This window comes from Quercus robur, chromosome 3, assembly GCF_932294415.1.
Source record: "Quercus robur chromosome 3, dhQueRobu3.1, whole genome shotgun sequence".
NCBI classification, from domain to species: domain Eukaryota; kingdom Viridiplantae; phylum Streptophyta; class Magnoliopsida; order Fagales; family Fagaceae; genus Quercus; species Quercus robur.
The window spans coordinates 56,204,252-56,231,911 of NC_065536.1; the positions used below are offsets into that span (position 1 = coordinate 56,204,252).

At 35.9% G+C, this 27,660-nt stretch overlaps 1 protein-coding gene and 1 pseudogene across 1 annotated transcript; one reads left to right on the forward strand and one right to left on the reverse strand.

Annotated features, from left to right (window-relative positions):
* Positions 1-1,532: 1,532 nt before the first annotated feature.
* Positions 1,533-1,933, reverse strand: LOC126719823 (uncharacterized; annotated as a pseudogene).
* A 1,766-nt stretch (positions 1,934-3,699) lies between these two features.
* LOC126719825 (borneol dehydrogenase, mitochondrial-like) lies at positions 3,700-8,892 on the forward strand. Its single transcript, XM_050422335.1, has 2 exons — positions 3,700-3,734; positions 8,121-8,892. Exons 1-2 carry the CDS (start codon positions 3,700-3,702, stop codon positions 8,890-8,892), a joined length of 807 nt encoding a protein of 268 aa, XP_050278292.1.
* Positions 8,893-27,660: the final 18,768 nt, after the last annotated feature.

Genomic DNA, 27,660 nt, shown 5'->3' on the forward strand with positions numbered 1-27,660 from the left:
TGAAAATGATATTTTACGCAACATTTTATTTTCTCAAGAATTCAGTACAACTATAGAGCCCACACACTCTAAAAAGGAGAATTCATATATCTTATGCATGATATAGTCATTTCTATTATATTATATTAGCTAATATAATATCCTTAAACCTAAAAATTGACTAAAACACTCCCTGAAACCTAGAAAATGACCAAAATACCCCCCCCCCAAAACCTAAACCTAAAAATTACAAAAATACACCCTAAACCTAAAAAATTACCAAAATTCCCCCTAAACTTAAAAAGTGACCGAAATAACCTTAAAACCTAAAAAATGACTAAAATACCCTCTGAAACCTAAAAACGACCAAAATACCCCCAAAACCTATGAAATGACCAAAATATCCCCAAAATTTAAAAAAAAAGACCAAAATACCCCTAAAACCTAAAAAAATTTCCAAAATGCACCTTAAGCCCCAAAAATTACCAAAATACCCCCTAAACCTAAAATATGACCGAAATACCTCCGAAACCTAAAAAAAAATGATCGACAAAAACCCTTGAAACCTAAATTATGACGAAAATACCCCTAAACATGTAAGATGTCCAAAATAGAGGTTTGGGGTATTTTGGATGTTTCGAGGATATTTTCAACAAATTAAAGGTTCTAAGAGTATTTTAGTCATTTTATAGGTTTCAAGGGAATTTCGGTAATTTTTTAGGTTTCAAGGGAATTTCAGTAATTTTTAAGGTTTCGGGGTTATTTTGATCATTTTTTAGATTCTAAGGGTATTTCAATCATTTTTTTGTTTATGGGGGAATTTCTGTCATCCTTTAGGTTTTAGGGGCATTTCAATAATTTTTATATTTTTTGGTTATTTTGGTAAATTTCTAGGTTTCAGAAGTATTTTGGTAATTTTTAGGTTTTGGGGTATTTTAGTAATTTTTAAGGTTTCGGGGGTATTTGGTCATTTTTGGGTTTTGGGGGTATTTTGGTCATTTTTAGGTTTTGAGGCTATTTTGGTCATTTTTTGGGTTTTGGGGGTATTTTGGTCATTTTTTTGGTTTCAGGGGCATTTTGGTCATTTTTTGGGTTTCGGGGGGGGGGGGGGGGGGTTTTGGTCATCTTTTGGGTTTTGGGGGTATTTTAGTCATTTTTAGGTTTCGGGGGTATTTTGGTCATTTTTGGTTTTTGGGGTGTTTTGGTAATTTTTAGGTTTGGGGGGTATTTTGGTCATTTTCTAGAAATTTAGATTTTATGTTGGTAATCTATAGCCGCATTTAAAAAACGTGGCTATAGGTCCTCCTTTAAAAGGAAAAAAAAATAATTTATTTGGCTAAAAAATGCAGCTATAGGTTAGCTATAGCCACGTTTTTTAAACACAGCTATCGATCCTCCTTTAAAATAAAATAAAAAAAATTTATTTGGCTGGACCTATAGCCACATTTATGAACGCGGCTATAAACTTAACCTATAACTGCGTTTCTATAAATGTGGCTAAAAAAAACGCGACTATAGCCTGTGTTTATTGTAGTGTAGTACAAAACTTTCATCTAGAAATCTAGCCACCTTTGAAAATAGATGATGCCATCCGGTGTAAAATAGCTAATCTCTGAGGACAAACATCGCAAGGAATTGACGCCATTACATTAGTCTTTGCCAACTTCTCATCACAAGTCCTTTAACATATGTTCCCAATTGAAACACCCTGCCCATCATTAGTCATTTTCTCAACCAATGCCCCTAGAATCTGATTCAAACCAATATTATTGCCTCTGCACACATCCAACCTTGCAATGGATTGTGCTATATCTTCAATAGTAGCTACGCCTACCTTTTGTATACTATTTAAGCACAAGATTTTCAAGGTGGATACGAATTAAACATCTAGCCTCCCATCTCTATACCAGTCTCCTCCTGTAACTTCCTTTGAGGCTTTAAATCCCACCCCCATACAAACTTACTTCTCTTGTTTCGAACGTCAGCCACTTCTTTTATCTTGTTTTGTAGTTTGAGTAAATTAATGGATTTAAAAAAAAAAAAAAAAATTGTATCGCCCAATTTGGTTTCATGCCTAATTTGAGGTTTGGTTATTCCATTGTTTTCCTTGCTCAATATAACTTCTAAGACCGTGTGGTGTGGTTTGCATCTTGAGATACTTGGGCACAATGCTGGCTCTAGAAATTTTTTCTAGGGTGGTTGATAGGCCAAGAATATATTGACCCCTTGTGATGAATTAAACAATTAATTAGCCAAATTAATTAATTAATTCAATTTGCATGCAATAAGCGCGTTAGCACAAACAACTCACCAAATATTTAAATGCAGTGGAAATTAAATTGACACGGTAATTTGTTTACGAATGAGGAAAACCTACACAGCAAAAACCCCACTAGATGATTTTAAGGTCACCACTCCCGAGAATTTACTATTATCACAACAAGCGGTTACATGTAAAGGAATTTCAATACCTTATACCAATTTACAGTTGAACCCTTACCCCAATACCCAATTGGACTTGTTCTGTAGTGACAATCTCTCCTTTTAATGCATGACTCCCAGTACGTGACTAACCAATTCTATGCGTGGATTCCAGTACGCGGTTTACTCACCAACTTGATAAAGATATTGGCTGCAAAGTTCTTCAGTTCATCACACGATGAAGATCACAAAACTCCTTGGTTACAAAACCCTACGGTATACAAACACAGCAGCTTCTTGAATAGGAAGATGAACTGGGGCATATGTCTTCGGTTCACAATATGCTTGTGAAAAACTTTTGCATAGAGTTGCATTAGCTGTGACAGCCCTTAAAATAATCCTTATATATGTTTAGGGTTGTGAGAAAACAAAGCCCAAACATCTATTCACGGATTGGATTGAAATCAGCTTTTGAAAAACTGATTTTCATAAACCTTGATAGATAGCTTATCTGTCTAGCTAGCTATTGAGAATCGAGCTTCAGCAGCCTTTTAAACCTTGATAGATACTAGTTATCGAGTTTTAAAATCCAGCACTTCACTTGTTTCTTGGACATACTTGCATGATTTTAACACTTGAACTTGAAACCTTGTTCCTTGAAGTATTAAACACATCCTTAATCTACCCAATTACAAAAAAAAGTGTGTTTTTTTCAAAAGATTAGCCAATTCTATATTGACATATGTTCCTAACATTGAATCACATATGTCCTAACAATGGTCATTAAAAAATTTAAATTATACAAAATCTAATAAAAAAATAATTTCATATATTGACAACAACCCTAAAAAAATAAAAACCCAAATACATAATGTCTTACAATTTCCTTATATGTTTTTTTTTAAAATGTGTTTTTTTCAAAAGATTAGCCAATTCTATATTGACATATGTTCCTAACATTGAATCACATATGTCCTAACAATGGTCATTAAAAAATTTAAATTATACAAAATCTAATAAAAAAATAATTTCATATATTGACAACAACCCTAAAAAAATAAAAACCCAAATACATAATGTCTTACAATTTCCTTATATGTTTTTTTTAAAAATTTAATTTTGAAGTCGTTACATGATAATCTCATTATTAATGTTGCAAACAACATCTCTTTCAATATTTAAGTGAAATAAAATTTCTCTTGGATTTTTTTTTTTACCCAAAATATTGTTAAGAGGACCAAAATTTGACTACTAACTTTGTTGTAGACTAAGACTACAAGTTTCATTGTACAAACTAACATGGCTACATATTATGAAAATCTAACCATTGAATTGTATGTTCTTTATTTTCTTAAAACACATGTCTAATTTCATGTCAATCTGATATTTACTATATGATCCATAACTTATTTTTTGTGTATAATTTTAGACTACAAAAACTCGAAATTTAAACATTTGTTTGATGACATAAGCTATTGATCTTTGATCTTTTTGAAGTTTTGCAAACGTGGAGAATATAAGAAAATAAAAATGTAATCTAATTGTGGACTTGTCAAAATTCATATCCAATAATAAAACATTGAGTGAAGTTATAGGCTTAGTCTACAATCAAGTTTGTTGCTAAACTTTGCCCAAAGTTTAATTATATTGGGCATAAAAAAAAAAAAAAAAAAAAAATTAGGGTGGTCACACATTAAAAATATGTATATATTTGTTTCGTATTATAAATATTATTTTTTTTTTTTAACAAATTGTAGCATTGAACATAGTAAAGATATTTAGCAATCATTAACTATCCAGTGCATCGCACGAGTTAACTACTAGCGTCTTTAATTTATGAAGTATCTCGCTAGAGGTAAGCAATTGCAGCCAATTTGGGTTAAAAGTACACAATGAGCAAAATTACAACATCGCATTGATTTCTCTCTCTCTCTCTCTCTCTCTCTCTCAACCATTATCCATTGCTTTATCAATTTTTTTTTTTGAATTATCGAATAAATTGAGCCACCTTGTAAGCAAACATAAGACTTGTCTCAAAGGACTTGGATTATCTATATTTGTTTATAGCTTGGGATTGCTGGTTTGTTTCTTTAGAATTTGCTATTTCTTTTCACTGATTTTGATCCTTTTAGGCAATTAAACAACACCAATGGTGGTATGATGCATGTTGGGTGATATGTTTTGATCAAACAAAGCAAATTGAGAAAGAGATAATAAATGCACATGCTTGTGTAAATAATTGTGAAAAGCTGGAACTAAAATTAGTCCTCCCAATGTCAATTCATGACAGAATTAGTCAAATAAATGGCCCAAATTAGTCTAACTTGATGTGAACCGGTTCTTATGGGAAGCAATGCTATTGGTAGTAAACAAATAGTGCTATTATGCCACACTTGGGAATGTAGGGGTTGTGACAATGCCTCTATATAAGTTAGTTACATGAGAGGAGGGATCGCAAAGCAATTTATGTTATGTTTAGAAGTTTGGAGGGAGAGGAGAGTAGAGGGGAGGAGAGTAGAGGGGAATGGTTATCCTCCACTTTGTTTGGATGTTTTTAAAATTAAGTACGGGGGAAGGAAATAATTTGCCTTTCATAGTTTGTAATTTTGTTAATATGGTAAGGGTAAATTTGGTAATTCATTTGGTCAAGCATTTCTATGCTCTACTCTCCCTCCAAATCTCTCCAATTTGGGAGAATTAAAAATAAAGGGTTAGAAGTAGATAGAACCCCTACAAATCCCTCTCCCTCCTCTCTTAAAAAAAAATCCAAATAAGGTAATTTAACTTACTCTCCCTTCCTTTACTTTATTTCCCTTTACTCCCCTCCATCCAAACAAGCTGCTAGTGATAGTCTTTTGGGTATTATTTTCATTTTTTCTACACATTACAAACTTGAGAATGCAAGGGGTGTGCAGTGGCGGCTCTAGGATTGTTTTCTAGAAAGGTCAATAGTGTCTTGAGCTAGCAAGTAAAAAATAAAATGATTAATTATATATATATATATATATATATACAATTGTCATATTATATAAAATATTCTAATATAGTATTCTAAATAGTATACAATACAACTATTGAATGCATAATTGTTAGGATTTGCGCCCCTTAATAAATCCTATTGTATGATGCCATGTATGACATTATGTTCTATGTAATAAAGTTGTTTTATTATTATCTAAAATAATGGTAACATGAATATTTGGACATTATCATATAGTCCGTGAGATGCATAGTATGTGATTTAGTCACAGAAAATATAAATCACAAGTTCTTTGTAAACTCAAAATTTTAGTTCGTAGTCGGTGATGAAATTGGGCATTTCATCTGCAAAAATTATAACATATCAACTAAGATGATTTGTCTTGATCATGGAAGTGGAGACTTCTAGTTGATATGTTGATATGTTTTAAGTGTTAAGACATATTGAACTGGACTGCTGTGAGATTTATTATTCTACTAACAACTGTCAAATGAATAATAAATCTTATGATTTCTATTTACATCAACTCTTAATCATGAGAGAATAATGAACCTGAACATGAAGTATACGTTGCTTTGACATATCAGGAGTAAGATCTAAAGTTACGATCAAAAACTCAATATGTTGGGCAGCCACATTTAATGTTGAAGGAACATATATTCTCAATATGGAATTCATAATCTCTTAACGGAGATATAAAATATTCCCTTGAGATAAGTTTAATGGGTTTGGTTATTCAGAGTGTTAGGCCTAACCACTTTAGTAAGGAATTACTAAAGTATATATTTATGAAATTGAATTTCATAAATATATGATGAATAACTTAAAGGATTAAACCGGGTACTCAAGGACTAAGATATGGTAATCTTCAAAATAGCAATCAACATTCATGACTTTATATTACTACGAATATTTTAATGAAGGCGTTGAATGTATAATAAAGTCTTGAGATATAATTTATTCATAAGGTCTAGAGTGCAATTATATTTATATAGTGGTATTAAATATAATTAATGGTAATTTTGGGCTTGTCAAGAATTGACAGAAAGGCCCAAAACCCATTAGAGCTAGTGTCTTATTTGTCCATTTTGGTCTCACTCCAAACCACATATTAAAGCCCAATTGGAATGGCTCAAAAGGTTAGCCCAATTTGATAATCAGTTATATATAAGGAGAGAAACCTACAAAATTTTGTAACTGAATGAAATGGTGTGTAAGTGAGTGTAAGCCACTCTCTTATTCTCCCTTGAACACATACATATGAACTGATTGAGAGACCACACTTCCTAGGCATAAGTGGAATTGGAATGAAAATTAAAAGTGTTCCCAAGTACTTCTAATCTTTATTTTTAAATTTCACCGTACCAAAGTACGCTCTCTTATTCTTAAATTCTTTTATTTGCATAGTACATGTTATCAATTGCGAATGAAGTAAATCCGTTAATTTTCCGCTGCGTATGTTTTGTATGTGATACAAACATGTGTTTTACCAACATAAATATAATTAAATAACTAATCATAATTTTTTTCAAATTAATAACAATTTATTATAATCATAAGTGATGTCAATTACAAGTTTAGATAAAAAGTCAATTACAACTTGTCATTTAACTTTTATTGTAAAATTAATGTGAAAATATTGTAAAAATAGCACTAAAATGATCATATTTAAAGTTTATTTCAATTATTTTTAAACAAAATTTAGGGTTAAGGTGCTCAAAATTTTATTTTAGGGAGTAAAAAAAAAAAAAAAAATATATATATATATATATATATATATATAATCCTTTTTTTGGGCTAAGTCAGGGGGTTCATTTGAACCCTGGGCTGACTGTAGAGCCGCCCCTAGGGGTGTGACATTCTCTCTCTCTCTCTCTCTCTCTCTCTCTCTCTCTATATATATATATATATATTTTTTTTTTATCACTACTAGAAAAAATATCTATATTTGTTTTTAGCTTGGGAATACTGGTTTGTTCCTTTAGAAATTGCTATTTATTTTCGCTGCTAACTATGATTTTGCGTGTTTCGGTACCATGAAATTTTACTTTGTACTCTCATTTTAGGAAATTAAACAACACTAGTGGTGGTAGGATGCATATTAGGAGATATGTTTTGATCAAACAAATCAAATCGAGAAACACTTTCTCCACAAAAAAAAAAAAAAAAAAAAAAAAAAAAAAAAAAAAGAGGAGAAAGAGATAATTAATGCACATGACTGTATAGATAATTGTGAAAAGCTTGAACTAAAATTAGTCCTCCCAATGACAATGATGCAAATCTTGATAGAATTAGTCTAACTTGATGTCAACCGTTTCTTATGGCCCAAATTAGTATTATGCCATAGTTGGAAATGCAGGGGGTTGCCTGTATATAAGTTAGTTACGTTAGAGGAGGGATCACAAAGGACTTTAGTGATAGTCCTTTGGGTTTCATTTTCATTTTTCCTACACATTACACGTATTTTAACTCCATCGATCATGGGAAGTTTCTCAGTACTCCCACTAAAGCAAGAAGGTATGGGAAAATTTGGCTATCCTTGCCTCTATATGTTTAATTTGTTAAAGAAAAATATTCTATGAAAAAAATCTTGAATCCTCTCTCTCCGAGTAAAATTTTTTTGTATGAGTAATGTTAGGGATAATACAAATTTCACTACATAACCTTTACAAACTGGTGTGTCATATTGGTATTGTTGACTAATAAAAGTGAAAGATAATATCATGTAAACATGCGACAGGCTAGAAGGAAAAGTAGTACTAATTACTGGTGGGGCTAGTGGCATTAGTGCAACCACAGCAAGACTATTCTTTAAACATGGAGCTAAAGTTGCAATTGCAGATATGCAAGATGAATTGGGTCACTCTGTATTCAAAGAACTAGATCCTCAATTCACAACCTTTGTCCATTGTGATGTTAGCAAGGAAACTGACGTGGAAAATGCTGTTAACCATGCTATTTCCATGTATGGTAAGCTAGACATTATGTACAACAATGCTGGTATTGCTAGAGAATCCCAATACAACATCCTTGACAATACCCAAGCCGATTTTGAGCAAGTGATTAGAGTCAACTTGGTAGGTGCTTTCCTTGGTACCAAATATGCTGCCCGTGTGATGATTCCAGCTCGCAAAGGTAGTATAATCAATACTGCTAGCGTATGCTCAATCATGGGAGGCCTTGCACCGCCTGCCTACACAAGCTCAAAACATGTTGTGGTTGGATTAATGAAAAATGCAGCAGTGGAGCTCAGAATTTTTGGCATTTGTGTGAATTGTGTGTCACCCTACCTAGTTTTAACACCTATGGCAAAGGATTACCTTAAGCAGTATGAGGAGGGAGCTTTAAATCTTTATTCCAACCTCAAGGGTGACGTTCTCAAGCCAGAGGGTGTGGCTGAGGTTGCGCTTTTTCTTGGAAGTGACAAATCAAAATATGTGAGTGGACATAATCTTGTCATAGAAGGAGGATTCAGCATTGTGAATTCAAGCTTTTGTATGTATCCACAATAAAGACTAAAATGGGAAGTTTAAATGCACCAAAAACATCACTGAAAATTATTGTTTGTGAGGCTGTCTGAAATTTTCCATGTATTACTCAGTGCTTGTCGAAATACTCTAATAAAACTAGCATCTTTACACATGCTATGCAGGTGTTCAGAGCCTCTTCCATTTTTTTATAGAATAATTCACTCTTATTTCTTTATTTTACTTTTTTCAGTGAAGGACTCTAAAGGTGTTACCTACTTTTGTCTATATATATACTTTTTTTTTACCATTGTAATTGATATATAAATTTACATTGTAGACACACAAAAGGTGACAAATGTTGCAAAAAGTATATAATATATACAATTTTTTACAAATGTGTCAAATATTTGCCACTTTTTGTGTATTTACAATGTAAATTTACACTGTACCATACAATGTAAAATAAGAATTTCTCTTTTTTTTAATAATTTTTAAAATAGTACATCTGTGCAAGAAATTCGCTAATCCTCGATGCCATTTGACAGGTTTCATTAGAATGCAAAAATTTCTATGCTAATGAAAAACAATTTTTCTTTTTTTCAATGAGCAGTCACCAATGACACAACAGCACTTGACAACATAGCCGCTTTACACAACACTTTATCACGAGTGTCATCCTTATTTTTAACTCTAACGAACACGACTTGTGGATTTAAGGAAAACTTCAGAACTTTGCCACAATTCCATAGCAAGAATACCGTATTAACCCCATTTCAAAGGAGACAAAATTCTTTATAATGCCAAAAATCGTTAGTGAGTAGCACAGTCCTTACCTGCTCTAGACGGAACCTGTGAAATAGAAACAAAGAAGACCTTGCAGAGAGTACCGGTGTGCTACCGGCCAAATACCTTCCAAATGTTAAGTTAGAGAACTTTCACAACTCTAGAGTGCCAGAGTTGGGGTAAATTATGCGTACCTTGGTTTGTGAGGGTCTTAGGGTTTTTATATGTACCTTGCGGGATCCTTTCCTTGTGGGGACCTTCTTGATTAGGGTTAATCGTGAGTTGCAAGATATTTCCTTGTATAGATATCCGTGGGGGTCAAGAAAGGCCATGCTAGACTCGTCATGCCTTTTATTCTCATTGGCCTCTTCTTGTTCCCATTGGCCTTCTCTCTTCCCGTCATCCCATGTAGACATCGTCGAGTATAGAAGTGGGATTGTCGGCCTATGGTGTCGTCATTTTCATAATTTCTTACATGCTTGTGAAGTTGATGGGCCTAATGGGGTCGTCGGCTTATTTGCAAGTAGTGGGTTTATCCCTTTATAAAACACCCTCGTCAATTCTCAAATTAGAATCTTGTATTATCTTTTTTATTTTAAATTCTGTTTATTGATCAGGTTCATACATTTGGTGATCAGGTTCATACTTCCTTGAGGCTGATGACCACTTGACACAGAATCCTTATAAAATGTAATTTGAAATCTAGAGTTGACCACTTGACAAGAACCCTTCAAAGTTTCCAGCGTTTCTCTCCTTCCAAATATACATACACCACATCAAACAATGAAGATTGGTCTTCGAAATCTCATTATTATGAGGACCATACAATCTCACCAATTCTTTTTCGTAGATCAATCTTAATCGTTTTGGGTTAGTAGAATTGTATGATCTTATGCTCCAGATTGCGATTTCAACAACCATAATATAAGCTTCAGATGCACTAAGTTTTGGCTCAAGTTTTACAAATAACTTTTGATAAGTCAACCTTTGTTGGTATCAAAATTAATAAATAAATTTCTAAATTGTTCTAATCATTTGTAATGTTTGCGCATATCAATATTGTTAGGTTCTAAGACTTTAGGATCTAAATGTATTAGAACTTCAATGTGTAATGTTGGCAAACCATGATTAAAACATTTAGTCTAGATTTAGGCTGCTCAAAGTGTGGTTATGTGTAAAGTTTGAATCGAGTAATTGCAGGAAATTATTATTCAATTTCTGCAAGGCTCGATCAATCGAAAATTAGACTCGATCGATTGAAACTCGTGCAGATTGTTTTTTCTGTAGAATTTCCAACTCAGCCCAAACCCATATGACATGTAGGGTTTTATGTTTTGCTTCAAGTATAAAAGGAAAAACCCTAGCCATGTTTTACAGGTTGTTAATATGATCTAGAGGTGTTTACCTCTATACATAATTAGGGTTATCAAGATCAAGATTAATGTTGATAGGCCAAAAACAAATTGGCCCCTTGTGATAAAGTAATCAATTAATTTAACCAAGTGAATTAATTAAGTTAATTAACATACAAATGCGTGGTAGCATAAACAAATCACCAATAAACTAATTATGCAGTGGAAAATAAATAACACGGTGATTTGTTTACGAATTGGGAAAACCTAACGACAAAAACCCCACCAGGTGATTTTTAGGTCACCACTCTTGAAACTCCATTATTATCACAACAAGCGGTTACAAGTAAAGGAATCCCAAGTACCTTACCAACCTACAGTTGAACCCTTACCCCAATACCCAATTGGACCTGTTCTGTAGTGACAGTTTCCTTTTCAATGCACGGCTCCCAAGTACGTGACTAACCAATTGCGCGGATCCAGTATGCAACTTCAATCACCAGCTAAGAAGATTGTTGGCTGCAAAGTTCTTCATTTCAACCACACGATGAAGATCAAGAAGATGCTTGGTCACAAAACCCAACAGTGCACATACACAACAACTTTTTCAAGAGAAAGAGATGAACTAGGGCAAGAACTTCGTCTTCGGTCACAATTTGCTTGAACAGAGTTTGCTTAATACTTGTGCAACTTGTGTACTATTTGACAGCCCTAAAAACAATCATTTTATATGTCTAGGGTTAGGAGAAAAAAAGGCCTAAAGACACATTCACAGATTCCAAGAAACTCATATCAGAATTCTAGAATTCTTAAATCTCAACAGATAGGAGGTGTCGAGCAAGTGTCGAGCACACGGGCTGAATAGCTTCCTTAAATCTCAACACATGCTAGTTGTCGAGCTAACTGTCGAGCTTTAGTAATTCTGCACTTTCAACTTGTTTTCTTGGACAGACTTGAAGGCTTCAACACTTGATCTTGAAACATGGTTTTTTGAAGTATTTAAACACATCCTAAATCTACCAAAATACAAGTAAAGTGCGTTTTGTCAAAGGATAAGCCAATTGCATAAAATCATGACATATGTTCTTAACATGTGAAACACATATGTCCTAACAAATTTAAAGAACTTGGTGATCTCTTCAATTGCTATTTCAAGAGCTCAAAGAAAACACAAGTGGGAGTACTTGTGGTTGCTGTGGATCAAGGAAAGAAGTAGTCCGTGAACTCGGAGCTGTCACGTGATCGTGGTAGTAAGTTTTCTACTCGAAGTAGCAATAGGATGTTAGTAGTCCAATAGGATGTTAGTAGTCTAAGTCGCTATTGTAAAACTTCAATTCTTTCATAGTGGATATGTTTTACCTTGAGGATGGCTAGGTTAAATTCTCCCCAAGTTTTTTACCGGTTTGATTTTCCTGGGTTATCATATCGTGTGTTCTTTATATTTCCGCATTACTTACATGATATGATTTGATTGTGTTAACCTAGATCTGAATAATCTATCTAAGTAATCACTTGGTTAAATAGCTAGGTTAAACAACTTGTGTTTTAAGGGGTCTAAAAATATACAAGTGGTATCAGAGCAGGTTAGCTCTAGTTTTTTAGATCCTTTGATCTAAGAGTTGATCCTTAACCCTTGTGGCCATGGAACACGGTCACTCTCTTGTGATTCAACCTCACTTTGATGGGAACAATTATGTCTACTGCAAAGTAAGGATGAAAGCATTCCTAAATCTATTGATGAGAGAGTTTGGAATTCCGTTGAATACGAATGGAAGAAGCCAACTACTCCTGTAAGCAAGTGGCAAACTTCTCAGAAAGAAGGAGCCGCTTTTAATAGCAAAGCCATGAATACTATTTTTAATGTTGTTTCTATGGAGGAATTCAAGAGGATCTCTAATATTGAGGTTGCTCATACTGCATGGAATATTCTCCAAACTGTGCATTAAGACACAAAGGTAGTTAAAATCAATAAGCTGCAGCAATTAACAACTAGATTTGAAAGTATTAGAATGTCTGATAATGAAAGTTTTGATGAATTCTATGCTAAACTTAATGATATTGTTAATTTTGCTTACAATTTGGGTGAAATTTATGATCAACCTAAGATTGTTAGGAAAATACTTAGATCCTTAATTGAGGAATTTAGACCCAAAGTAACTGCCATTACTGAAAGCAAGGATGTGGACTCCATCTCTATTGATGAACTTGTAAGATCTCTCCAGTCTTATAAGTTAGACCTACCCTAGACAAACAAATCCAAATCAATGGCTCTTAAGTCAGTTGATGATGTTGATGGGAATGAATTTGATATGAACTCTCTGTTACAGAGATTGCATATCTTGCCAAGAACTTGGATTAATTTTATGTTCAAGTTTATTTCCCTATTTGTTGAAATTTGGCAAAAGTATAAGTTATATCTAACGACGAAGTGAGGTTTTTAAGAATTGTATAATCAGAAAATAAACTAAAATACTTCAAGTAAAAAGGAAAAACAAAGGAGCTAATCCAACTCATATCAAGAAAAAAAAATTGTATAAACAAGAGAAATGAATTCCTCCTAAAGGTTAGACATTCCCCAGGCTAGACGATAAAGTGTACAATACATTTACAGAAAGGACTAAGCTTGAACCAATTATAAAGTTACAACTTACTTATATGAAAATAAAATAAAATAAAATTTTACCAAGAGTCTTGTAGTTTAGTGACCTGCTCTCCTCTATGAGGAGAAATATGGTTCATTTACAATAATAAACCATGGTTCAAATCCCCTTCCTCATTGTTGTAATTATCAAATTATATATATATATATATATAAAACACTCTTAGCTATGCCCGTGCATTACTTGTTCATTCCCAATACCAAAATATATAAAATAGGTCAAACCTAGTACATAAAACTCTCACTTTTATAGGGTTTATGAGAGGTGATAGGTAAGCAGTCTTACCTCAATTTTTATTTTGTTTTTTTGTGAGATTGATTCCTGAACCCGTGACTTGTCAATGAAAAAAGAATATCTAGAACTCAGTACACTAGCATAGGTAAAAGAAGCACACATCATCCAAACTAATAGTACAGAACTAAAAAAATAGGCAACAAACTCTAAACAACAAATCAAAGCTTTTGAGAGTAGAAATTGTGAAACTGTCTTATATGAGAACGTGTCTCATGCATCAGATATATGCAACATTTTGTTTTCTCAAGAATTCAATAAGACTATAGAGCCCACACACTCTAAAAAGGCGAATTTATATATCTTATGCATGATAAAATCATTTCTATTATATTACATTAGTACAAAACTTTTTTCTAGAAATCTAACCACCTTTGAAAATAGATGGTGCCATCCAGTGTAAAATAGCTAATCTGAGCACCAAGGACAAATACCGCACGGAATTGATGCCATTACATTAGTCTTTGCCAACTTCCCATCGCAAGTCCTATAACATATTTTCCCAATTGGAACACCCTACCCATCATTAGTCATTTTCTTAACTAATGCCCCCAAAATCTGATGAATCTGATTCAAACCAATATTGTTGCCTCTACACACACCCAACCTTGCAATGGACTGTGCTATATATCTTCAACAGCAGCTACTCCTAACTTTTGGATACTCTTTAAGCACAAGATTTTCAAGGTGGATACGAATTCAACATTTAGCTTCCCATCTCTATACCACTCTCCTCTTGTGACTTCCTTCAAGGCTTCAAATCCCACCCCCATACAAGCTTACTTCTCTTGTTTCGGATGTCAGTCACTTCTTCTATCTTGTTTTACAGTTTGAGTAAATTAATGGATTTGTTTTTATAATTGTATCGGCCAATTTGGTTTCATGCCTAATTTGAGGTTTGGTTATTCCATTGTTTTCCTTGCTCAATATAACTTCTAAGACCGTGTGGTTTGCATCTTGAGATACTTGGGTAGGAGTAGTAAAATTTCTTCCACGTTTGAGAGGTAACGCCATTTCTTGTTCAAAATGTTCTTCTAAACATAATGCACAAGAAACAACATCATCAACAATAAGAAAAGAAAATTCTAAAACAGATTATATAGAACCTCAATAAGTATTATTGGACAATATCTAATTCTGAGGTTTCATTTTATAGTTACAATGTTAAGTATGCATTAGATTTAAAGGGCTAATAACTCGATGCTCAAATTGTAATAAAGACTAATTGAAACGCAATAAAAACATATTAATAGACACATTAAAATGAGTAAAAAAACTGGGTACTTTTCTTCCTAGCTCTTTTTCCCTAATGATCAAGTTTTACTATGAAATATAGTTATTGTAACAAAGAATAAGTAGCGTTTGCAAATCAGGGTTTAGGAATAGGGTAGCATCAGTACCCGATGATACAAATGGTATATGTTGGTATTATTTAGCATCCAAGCATCAAAAAGGCCCATTACCCGGCCTTCTCCTTGTAAAAACATTTTCAATTATGCTATAGTACCTTCCTAAATTTGTGATGGTACTGTAGCAACGTTCTAAACCAATTTATTATTTTTTATTCCCCACTTTTAAATATCTACTTCTTTCTCTCTCTTCATCAATCTCTCTCTCTCTCTCTCTCTCTCTCTCTCTCTCTCTCTCATAGTAGTGGTGTTTATCTGGCGTAGGTCGTGGGTCCGACGTGGGTTTGGTAGTGACATGGAGGTTTCTGGTTTCTAGATCAGTGATCGGCGTGGCAGTTGAGGTGGAGGTTTCTAGGTTTCTAGATCGGCAATCTAGTGGCGTGGTGAGGTTGTTGCGTTTCTATGGAGGCGCGGTTTGGTGGGTCCTGTGATGGAGGCATGGTGGTGTCGGTCCTGTGATGGAGGCGCAGTGGTGTGGGTTTGATTTTGGTTTTGATTTGGGTGGTTCCAATTTGGGTGGTTCTGATTTGGTTCCAATTTGGTTCTAATTTCGATGGTTCCGATTTTGGTGATGTTGCTAGATTGGTGTGGGTCCTTCTTTTGTTGGGTTTATTTGGTCATTTGTGGGTTTTTTTTTTTTTTTTTGGTGCCAATTTAAGTTATATTGTTGGATTGGTGTGGGTTCAATTTTGCTGGGTTTGTTGTTCATTTGTGAGATTTGTTTGGTTTCAATTTCAGTGATATTGTTGGATTGGTGTGGGTCTGATTTGTTTGGCAATGGTGGGCGATGGGCAATGAGGCCGGGGTGATTTATTTGAGTTTTGATAGCCTTTTCGGGTTTGTTCATGGTGGAGGTGGTGGTAGCAGGTGGTTGCAGTGGAGGAGAGACAGAGGAAGAGAGACAAAAATTAGAGAGAGGAGAGAGATGGGAGAGAATAGATATGGTTTAGGGTTATATTATTTTTTATTGTGTAGATATATTATTTTAATGTGTTGTATAATAAAATAAAAGTTGGGATGTTAGATGTATTGTAAAATGGTATGGTATAATGGATAAAGTAACTTTTGAGATGGTAAAATAGAATAGTTTGAAGATACCGGATGCTAATGCTCTTAGTTTTACCTTAGAGTTGCTGTCTTTAATGCTTCAAAATCACAGGAGACATGCAAGCAAAGGCAGAGAAAAACCCTTTCGTTTCCTTATATATATATATATATGGTGGCGCTTTCGTAATATGCCAATTATGGGGGCATGCGCTCTATTTATTCTTTAGACATGTATGGAAGTGTGGAACTGAAAAATTATCCCAGACTATATACTCTCATTCTCACATAGGAGTGGGCTCCGTGGACGGAACCCACTCTTATGTGAGAGGAAGGGATTATAGTCTGGGATTACACAATAACAACTCGTATAAAACCTACATCTATGTCAGATGATCCCTCTAAATTTATATATATATATATATATATATATATATATATATATACACACACTCTCTCTTGAAATACTTTTCATTTTAATAAAAAATCTTGAAATACTTTAAAGTTAAAACCATATTAATGATTTTTTTAAGGACCTTTATATGTTTATATTGTACTCGCAATATAACATAGCGACCACACACAACACTTTTAGACACCATGTTTGATTCTAGAGTTTTTACAAAGAGTAAATGCTAAAATAAAGCTAGAGGTAGTGGTCCTAATGGACGCCACCAAAGTATTTAGATTTTTTTTCTCATATATGCCATCTTAGTTTTGTTGGATGAATACTTTGTTATAGAATGTAATTTTCGTATCAATCTATTTGCGTTTTTTCCTCATAAAATTCTCAGTAGAACTTTAGAAAATTTTCTTTTGTCATTAATTTTTTTTTTTTTTCCTTTCAATAACATCTTTTGTCATTAAGTTGTTGTATATTGTTGTTCCATATTTCATAAAAGTTTAAACATGGTAGAAACATAAGTAGTATGCCTTTATTTGATCTTATGAAAAAGACACAATATGATTATTTTTTCAAAATATGTATATATTTGTTTCATATTATAAATAGTAATTTTCATTCATTTTTTTTTTTTTTTTTTTATGAATTGTAGCATTGAACATAGTAAAGATATTTAACAAATATTAACTATCTATTGCATTGCATGAATTAGCAACTAGTGTCTTTAATTTACGAAGTATCTCGCTAGAGGTAAGCAATTGTAGCCAATTTGGGTTAAAAGTACACAACAAGCAAAATTACAACATTGCATTGATCTCTCTCTCTCTCTCAACCATTATCCATTGATTTATCAAACTTTTTTTTTTTTGAATTATTGAATAAATTGAGCCACCCTCCCAGCAAAAAAAAGAAAAAAAATAAATTGAGACACCCTGTAAGTGAACATAAGACTTGTCTCAAAGGACTTGCATTATCTATACTAATGTGTAACCCCGTGCATATGCACAAGTATACTTAAAAACAACCACAATTACATATATATATGTAATGGTTTCTTATTATATGTGTGTGTGTGTGCGCACACGCGCGATTTAGAATCGAGAAGGGTGAGGAAATGTTTAAAGAAAGAGGAGAGCTTAAAGACTTTATATATATATATATATATATAGAAGCTTAAGACTCTATTGAGTAAATATAGAATTGTGCAAGTGAGGTGTTCTTGCCTAGGTAAATGATGAGTGTTATTATTGTGATCTTCTTGACTTCTGAGTTTGTTAGTGCATTATTAATTTTGGCACAAAAATTTAGAAATGCAATAGGACACATGGCGCAAAATTAAGCCTCTAATTTAGAATCCAATTGAACTTCTCTGAGCTTTTTCTATTAATATATATATGTGTGTGTGTGTGTGTGTGTGTGTGTGTATGGATTTGTTTATATCTTGGGATTGCTGGTTTGTTCCTTTAGAATTTTCTATTTCTTTTCGCTGATTTTGATCCTTTTAGGCAATTAAAAAACACTAGTGGTGGTATGATGCATGTTAGGTGATCTGTTTTGATCAAACAAATCAAATCAAGAAAGAGATAGTAAATGCGTGTGATTGTGTAGATATTTGTGAAAAGCTGGAACTAAACTTAAGGTCCGTTTGGATTGGGGGGAGTAGAATAGAGTAGATTTGGCCCAAAATTAGCTTATTTTCCGCCAACTCTACTCTACTCCCTCCACTTCCCCTTCTCCTTCTCCCCCCCCCTCCCCCACCCCCAAAAAAAATCCAAATGGGCCCTTAGTCTTCCCAATGTCAATGATGCAAATCTTGACAAAATTAGTCATATAAATGGCCCAAATTAGTCTAACTTGATGTGAACCGGTTCTTATGGGAAGCAATGATATTGGTAGTAGAAAAACAGTGCTACTATGCCACACTTCGGAATGTAAGGGGTGTGACTTGCCTCTATATAGGTTAGTTACGTTAGAGGAGGGGTCACAAAGCAATTTAGTGATAGTCATTTGGGTTTCATTTTCATTTTTCCTACACATTACACACTTGGGAATGCGGGGGGTGTGCAGTGGCGGCTTCAGGATTTTTTTCTAGGAGGGTCAATAGTGTCTTGAGCTAGGATTTTGTTATGGGAGAGTAAAAAATAAAATGATTAATTTTTTTGTGTAAAATTGTCATTTTATATACAATATTCTTTTTTTTTTTAATACAATATTCTAACATAGTATTCTAAATAGTATACAATGCAACTATACTATATAATAGTCTAAAAAAGTTACTGTAGGGACACAATTCTCAAACGGCCCAACAATGACGTTGGGCTCGCACGTGAAGAATCCCTCACAATAAGATTTGTAGAGAGTGGGCTTGAAAGGCTAGCGTTTGGTCACAGGGCGTTGGTCCAAACCGGACTTTAAGGAAAATCAGATAAGAAAAGGCTTCGGCCTGGATATCCAAGCTCTACAGCTTTGTAACTTGAGGGATTGGACTCCTCGGATCATGTCCGAGGAGCATTAATGCCTTTCTCCGGTTACCCGGCGGTGGATTTTTCGTGGTGGTGTACATATATTGTCCGGGCATTCTCATCCCTGGAGTTTTTCCCAGGAAGTGAGATGGGCCTCCCCTTCTGATTAGTTTACCTTTTCTTTTATACTAGCTTACGTTCGATGTCCCTCGTCCACGTGTAGGGTCAATTTTTCCAGGACTGACATTTGTCCCGTCAGTCTAATCCCGCAATTGTTGGGGATGGTTGATAAAGCTGAAGAATACTGCTCTGTTAAGTGCAGAGTCTTATCTAGGAAGGGTAATAAGGGTAACTTTCCCAAGATATTTTAGATCTCCTCATGGATTTTTCTTATAGCTCTTTTTTACCCCTCTTCTTAAGGGAGCTTTGAGTCTGCCGAGGACTAAACTATCCTTAGCTGCATCTCTGGGCCACCTTCAGCCTTATATTTTCGAGCTTGGGCCATAATACTTGGGCCATAATCTTTTTCGGCTTGGGCCTGTGGACTTCCCATGAGCAAGCGGGTTTGGCCCATAAATTACCGGGCCCCACAATAGCCCCTCAAAACCCTGCTGTCCAACATCTTGGTTGGAAAGGTGGGTTTTGGTAATACCGAGCCTTTATTATGGCTCATTTATTTCAGCCCTTGACCGACGCTGGCGGCTCTTCACCTCCCCAAGGAATGTGCCGGTCTACAAGACGTTTCCCTCAATTTGTGCACGACGCGTTTATGCCGTTTGGTTATCCGAAGCATGACTTTAATATCTTTCTTTTACGAGACCTCCCAAATTCAACGGTTTTGATGGCGCGGGGGAATGAAACGGGTGTATTCATGTTTGCAGATCTCTTTGGAGATCTGCACACATTAAGTACTCTCCTCTTCGTCCCCTATATAAAGAGAGAAGACAAAAGCTGATTTTCTCATACCTGAGTCCCTCAGATTCTTCCCAGAGTCCACTTCTTCTCTCTGGTTATACCTTATCCGACAATACGTTCACCACAGTAGTCAGCCATGAGTAAACCATTTCATTCCCAAAAACACCATGTCCTAATAAAGCTCGAGATGGCTCGGTCAGGGCAAGGATGGCGGAGACTCAAGATTTGTCTCCCCTTCCTTTTAGCCAAAATCCGAAGCAGGGACTCGTCACATCTCACTTTCGGTGTGACTGAGTCAAAAACATCCAGTATCACCACCATCCGCTCTCTCATGAGCATATCTAACGTGGCCCCAGTGGGTTAGGAGTCAGGACTGGGGCAGGGACTAAATGCCCCTGCTCCTTCCTCTCTTCGTTCACTGGCGCCGCCCTTTGCCTCTCTTTCTTCCTTCTCACCTTTTCCCTCTTCTTCTCCTCCTTCTTACTCATGTCCTCCATCTTCTTCATTCATCTCCTCCATCCTCTTCTTCCTTTGCGCTCCCTGATGACAAGAGCTTGCTGAAGTACTTCCATGTGTTCCAATTCTTCTTCCTTCTCCTTCATCTTTTTCTAAAGAAGGTTTTTCTCCTGATATGAGCAGTACTGAGGCAGAGATTGGAGAGACTTTGAAGGCGAGTTTAAAAGACATCTGACTGTTTACTTATCTGTATTGCGGATGCTATTGTTGCTTTGGCAATTCATTTTTGTATAGGCTTGTTTAAGCCCTTCTTTGTACGTTGTAGTAATTTTTCATATTAATAAAAGTTATTGTTATTCTACTTCGCATGTTCTGTTTATATGTTTTAATATATTTGCGAGCACTGCTCGGCACAATAGTATAGCATTTGAATCAATGACAACTAAGGCCAAAATACTTGCTAATAAAAAGATGCCACCATAACTTTAATAAAATTATTCGACATAGCAATGCCGACCAGTGAGGGACGAAACTCACCTTAAAATTAGCCGAGATGAGGACTAAGTGCTCGATACGGTATAGGAAGTAACTATCCGAGGACATGTCACCCGCCAAATGAACAGTTTCCTTAAACTAATGAACATTGGGTCATTTCGCCATCTTCTTAACACACTGGCCTTAACCTTTTACAGTATTTGAGCCGAGAACCTTCCCCATCCGAGTAGTTGGTTTCCCCATAGCTTGAGTCCGAGGACCATGCAAGTCCTAGGTTCTGTCCAAAACTTATGTTTTTTCTTTTGTGTACTTGGTTTCCCCATAGGCTTGAATCCGAGGACCATGCAAGTCCTAGGTTCTGTCCAAAACTTATGTTTTTTTTTTTTTTTTTTTTTTTTTTTTTTTTTTTTTTTGTGTATTTGGTTTCCCCATAGGCTTGAGTCCGAGGACCATGCAAGTCCTAGGTTCTGTCCAAAACTCTTTGAGTTCAGATTCTCCCTTTCTTCAGATATTTCACGAGGCGCCGAGCAGGGGTTGTCCTCGGCAACGGCTACTTCTCGGCATGGGCCACAGTCCCTGGGCCTTCATGCAGAGCGGGCCTGAGCCGCGAAGTCACTAAGCCCACGAATTAAGAGGTATCTCTACAACCTTTGGCCACGCGGTACTCTCTGATGTCCCAATGTTCGAGGTGCGCCTTTACGAGGCTTCTTTAATCTTGTGGTTGCAGTTGACGTTGGAAGTTGAGCTAGAGTCATTTTGTCTGTAGCGTTCCTTGGGACGCTACGAGAATTAAATGCCACCACCTTACCTTTTAAATAAATAGGAGAGAAAGGTGTTTTACCTTCGCACAAGTCCTTCAATTTCCTCCCTTAGTATATCATGTCTGAGGCGAGGGTTGAGGAAAAAGAACTCTTTCCGCCACGGAGGCGCCGTGTCCTCCTGAGACTCCAAGTAGTGAGGTACGGGCACAAGAAGCATAAGTTCAAGAGAATACCTCATTTCGATCGAGGGGAAAGGGTGTCTCTCCCTCTTTTAGTCAAAATCCGAAGCAGGTTCTGTTCATGCCAGAATTTCGGCGTGTCAGAAGAAAGATTCTCCGCCATCAGCGCCTCTGCCTTGTGGCAGGCAAATATTTAGAGAAAGCTCCTCAACTTCCAGCTCCCTGCACCTTTCCTTCAGCGGTGTGAGGCTTAAGTTGAGTTTCTTTTGCTGCCTGAGTTATGGGCACGTAAAAGCATTGAGGAAGAACAAGGTCTTGGAGCAGTAGCCAACCTCTCCTCTGATCCACTTCCTCGGCCTTGTTTTATTTTCTTCTATCTTTCCTTTTGATTATGTGGTTAGCTTTAGTAGCCAACCTCTCGTCTGTACTACTCCTCGGCTTTATTTTATATATTTATTTATTTATTTTTGTATCTTCCTACTCAATTATGTAGTGAGCTCTGACATAAGCTGATTCCAGCTTTTCATTGTACGCTGTACTATTTATTTGTTTTGGTAAAAATAGAAATTTATTTACATGTTTTGAGTACTGATCTTTTGGCAACACTACTTTGTGAATGGGTGTGCTCCATGTGTGTATTTCTTCGAGAATATTTAGAGCAAGATACCTTGAAACATAATCTAACTAACTCTAATCTACCAATACTACCAGGCATTATACCGATAATTCATGGTAAATCAAACTTAGGAAACTAACCGGGGTAACAGTTGAATATTCTGTGATAAGCGCGTGAATACCGTCCAAGGCTGAATCTCTAAATAATCCATCCGAGCAGTCGACTGGGAAGCAGGGAACTCCGATTGTGCTTTTGTGTACTTGGTTTCCCCATAGGCTTGAGTCCGAGGATCATGCAAGGCCTTGGTTCTGTCCAAAACTTATGGTTTTTCTTTTGTGTACTTGGTTTCCCCATAGGCTTGAGTCCGAGGACCATGCAAGGCCTTGGTTCTATCCAAAACTTATGATTTTTCTTTTGTGTACTTGGTTTCCCCATAGGCTTGAGTCCGAGGACCATGCAAGGCCTTGGTTCTGTCCAAAACTTATGATTTTTCTTTTGTGTACTTGGTTTCCCCATAGGCTTGAGTCCGAGGACTATGCAAGGCCTTGGTTCTGTTCAAAACTTATGATTTTTCTTTTGTGTACTTGGTTTCCCCACAGGCTTGAGTCCGAGGACCATGCAAGGCCTTGGTTCTGTCCAAAACTTATGATTTTTCTTTTGTGTACTTGGTTTCCCCATAGGCTTGAGTCCGAGGACCATGCAAGATCTTGGTTCTGTCCAAAACTTTTTTTGTGTACTTGGTTTCCCCATAGGCTTGAGTCCGAGGACCATGCAAGGCCTTGGTTCTGTCCAAAACTTTTTTGTGTACTTGGTTTCCCCATAGGCTTGAGTCCGAGGACCATGCAAGGCCTTGGTTCTGTCCAAAACTTTTTGTGTACTTGGTTTCCCCATAGGCTTGAGTCCGAGGACCATGCAAGGCCTTGGTTCTGTCCAAAACTTTTTTGTGTACTTGGTTTCCCCATAGGCTTGAGTCCGAGGACCATGCAAGGCCTTGGTTATGTCCAAAACTTTTTTGTGTACTTGGTTTCCCCATAGGCTTGAGTCCGAGGACCATGCAAGGCCTTGGTTCTGTCCAAAACTTATGATTTTTCTTTTGTGTACTTGGTTTCCCCATAGGCTTGAGTCCGAGGACCATGCAAGGCCTTGGTTCTGTCCAAAACTTATGTTTTTTCTTCTGTGTACTTGGTTTCCCCATAGGCTTGAGTCCGAGGACCATGCAAGGCCTTGGTTCTGTCCAAAACTTTTTGAGTTCTTATTTGCTTTTTCGCAGGTCAGCCCCTTGGCCATGACTGGGAGAGCTGACTTGAGGTCAGAAGCCCTTAGAGCTGCCCGTGCCGTTGGCGCTACAGGATGTAAGCCCTGGCACCAGTTTATATCGGAGCGACAATTGCAGGTCACCGAAGATGGGAAAAACTCGCGAATCTCTGCTTGCTAGAGAGCTGACTCACGCGCCACCCGTGCCAACACGCAAGCCTTCCCACAGACGGCGCCAATTGTAGGGACACAATTCTCAAACGGCCCAACAATGATGTTGGGCTCGCACGTGAAGAATCCCTCACAATAAGATTTGTAGAGAGTGGGCTTGAAAGGCTAGCGTTTGGTCACAGGGCGTTGGTCCAAACCGGACTTTAAGGAAAATCAGATAAGAAAAGGCTTCGGCCTGGATATCCAAGCTCTACAGCTTTGTAACTTGAGGGATTGGATTCCTCGGATCATGTCCGAGGAGCACTAATGCCTTTCTCCGGTTACCCGGCGGTGGATTTTTCGTGGTGGTGTACATATATTGTCCGGGCATTCTCATCCCTGGAGTTTTTCCCAGGAAGTGAGATGGGTCTCCCCTTCTGATTAGTTTACCTTTTCTTTTATACTAGCTTACGTTCGATGTCCCTCGTCAACGTGTAGGGTCAATTTTTCCAGGACTGACATTTGTCCCGTCAGTCTAATCCCGCAATTGTTGGGGATGGTTGATAAAGCTGAAGAATACTGCTCTGTTAGGTGCAAAGTCTTATCTAGGAAGGGTAATAAGGGTAACTTTCCCAAGATATTTTAGATCTCCTCATGGATTTTTCTTATAGCTCTTTTTTACCCCTCTTCTTAAGGGAGCTTTGGGTCTGCTGAGGACTAAACTGTCCTCGGCTGCATCTCTGGGCCACCTTCAGCTTTATATTTTCGAGCTTGGGCCATAATACTTGGACCATAATCTTTTTCGGCTTGGGCCTGTGGACTTCCCATGAGCAAGCGGGTTTGGCCCATAAATTACCAGGCCCCACAGTTACTAATAGTTTAAAGATTGGTAAGAACAACCATTGAATGCATAAATAAATATAATTAAATAACTAAGCATAATTTTTGAAAAATTAATAATAATTTATTATAATCATAAGTGATGTCAGTTCTAGGTTTAAATAAAAATTCAATTACAACTTGTTACTTAACCTTTATTGTAAAATTATTGTGAAAATATTATGTAAATAGCACTATGATGATCATATTTCAAGTTTATTTTAATTGATTTTAAACAAAATTTAGGGTCAAGTGTTCAAATTTTTATTTTAGGGAGTCCAAAAAAAAAAAAAAAAAATTTATATATAATCTTTTTTTTTGGGGCTAGGTCGGGCTGGCTGTAGAGCTGCCCCTCAGGGTGTGACATTGCCTCTCTCTCTCTCTCTCTCTCTCTCTCTCTCTATATATATATATATATATATATATTTTTTTTTTTTTTTTTTTTTTTGTGTCTGCTAACCACCGTGGATTGTGTCTTCTTTGGGAGAATGGACATCTGATGAGGAAGAGACTAAAATCCTTATTCGTAACAACTTCCTCAAACTATTCTCTAACAGATCTCACGCATTCATTTAGGACCTTGAAAGTGGCACAATCTTCTTGTGCCTTCTTATTTGAAGAAGACAAGGAAAATCTTAATAAAGAGGTCACATATGAAGAGATAAAGGCTAGATTGTGGGCTCTAAAGCCCTTTAAGGCCCCAGGAGCGGATGGATTATATGCGTGCTGGATTCTTCCAGCTCTTCTGGCATGACGTTTGTGAATCGGTGTGCAAGGAGGTAAGAAATATATTTAGCACAGGGGTTGTTCTGGAGTATTTAAACAAGACACTGTTTGCTCTTATTCCTATATGCCAAAGCCTTGAGACTATTAGTAACTATAGACCTATCAGTTTGTGCAACTCAATCTATAAAATAGTTACTAAAGTCATCATTGCTCAGATTCGACCTCTCCTAAGCAACCTAGACACTCCAATGCAATCGGCCTTCACTCCAGGGAAAAGAGGACAAGATAATATTGTAGGAGGCAAAAATTTTAACCCAATTATAAAATGCCACATCAAAATTTAGTGGCAAATTTAAAATTAATGTCATTAAATTAATTAAATCAAATGATGACATGTGTCATCCAAATTGATATTACATTGACATATTAAAATTTGCCACATGTCATTTGGCTCATAAGATAAAGATAAATTTCCTATTCAAAATATATGAATAATTATCTTTATTCAAATAAAATAAAGATAACTTTTCTATTCAAAATTGATAGATAATTATCTTTATTAAAATAAATTAAATAAAGATAATTATTTATCTTTGTTGATTATTATCTTTATCAAAATATTATCTTTATCAAAATAGATAAATAGAGATAATTATCTCTAAGAAGAATTTGAGCCAATCAAAAGTCTACTACATACTTTTAAGTATATCAATTCAAAGTAGAGTTTATCCTCTAAAATCACTATAAATAGAGACATCTCCTCTCATTTTGAAGACCAAGTTTTCAAGAGGCCCAAGCTCTGGAGAAATTCTGTCTCAAGAATCTTTGAAGAACTTGAAGCATCTTTGAAGAACTTGAAGGCAACCAAAGTCAAGAAGATCTCTTGTTTGAGTCTTTGAAGTTCTATAGGAATTAAGCTAAAAAGCCTCCATAAACCTCAACAAACCCAAATCTTTGAAACTCAACGGATCAAGCCTCTAAAGCCCCAAAGAACTTCAACCTAAAAGCCTTCACATTCAAAGACTTGAAGAACAATAAATCTCTAATAAGCTCAAAGCTAGAGATTTGTTGTGGAGACCGTTCAATCCATCTTCCAACTAAAGTCAAGAAGATTCCTTGTTCGAGTCAAGTTCAATGAAGATAGAATCAGAGGGTATTCTTTTGTAAAAGAATTGAAATAGAGATTGTATTCATTATTCATTAATACAAATTTATATTTGCAAACCATATTTCTTTTCAATTGTTTGATTTTCTACAATTGGAAAATTTTGTGTTTACAAATATCCTCATTGTTCAGGAGCTTATACACTCTATAGACAATGAGAAAGGAAAGACAGGATACATAGCCATTAAAGTAGACCTTGAAAAGGCCAACAACAAGCTTTGAATGGAACTTTATTCACAAATTCTTGCAAGCTTTTCATTTTCCTGTGCAGCTAATCAAGCTTATAATGAGTTGCATCTCATCCACAAGCATATTCATCCTCTTCAATAGCAGTGCTTTAGAACACTTTAACCCTACGAAGGGCATCTACCAAGGTGATCCACTATCTCTATACCTATTCATTCTGTGTATGGAATACTCAGGTAGCCTTATTGAAAGGGAGTGTATGGAAGGAAATTGGACTCCTGTCAAAGCATCCGGAGGTAATATTGGAATATCTCATCCATTCTTTGCCAATGACCTTATGCTTTTTGCCAAAACCAGTGAAGATAATTGTGAAACCATCAAGGAAGTCTTAGAATGCTTCTGTGCTGAATTGAGTCAGACAGTAAGTGTAGAAAAGTCTCGGATCTACTTCTTTCAGAATGTGTCCTCTGATCTGAAAGAAATAATTTGTGAGAATATTGGCGTCCATGCCACCAATAACCTTGGGAAATATTTAGGATTTCCCCTCAGACATAAAGGAGTAGCAAGAAACCAATATAACTTTATTGCTGAAAGGGTAATCAACAACTCTTCGTTGGAAATCAA

Excerpts from the sequence above, each read along its gene's own strand:
- LOC126719825 (XM_050422335.1), top strand. The coding sequence starts at position 3,700 with ATGGCTACATATTATGAAAATCTAACCATTGAATT. Across the intron at positions 3,735-8,120 it reads GAAAATCTAACCATTGAATT|GCTAGAAGGAAAAGTAGTAC; the intron begins GTATGTTCTTTA and ends AACATGCGACAG.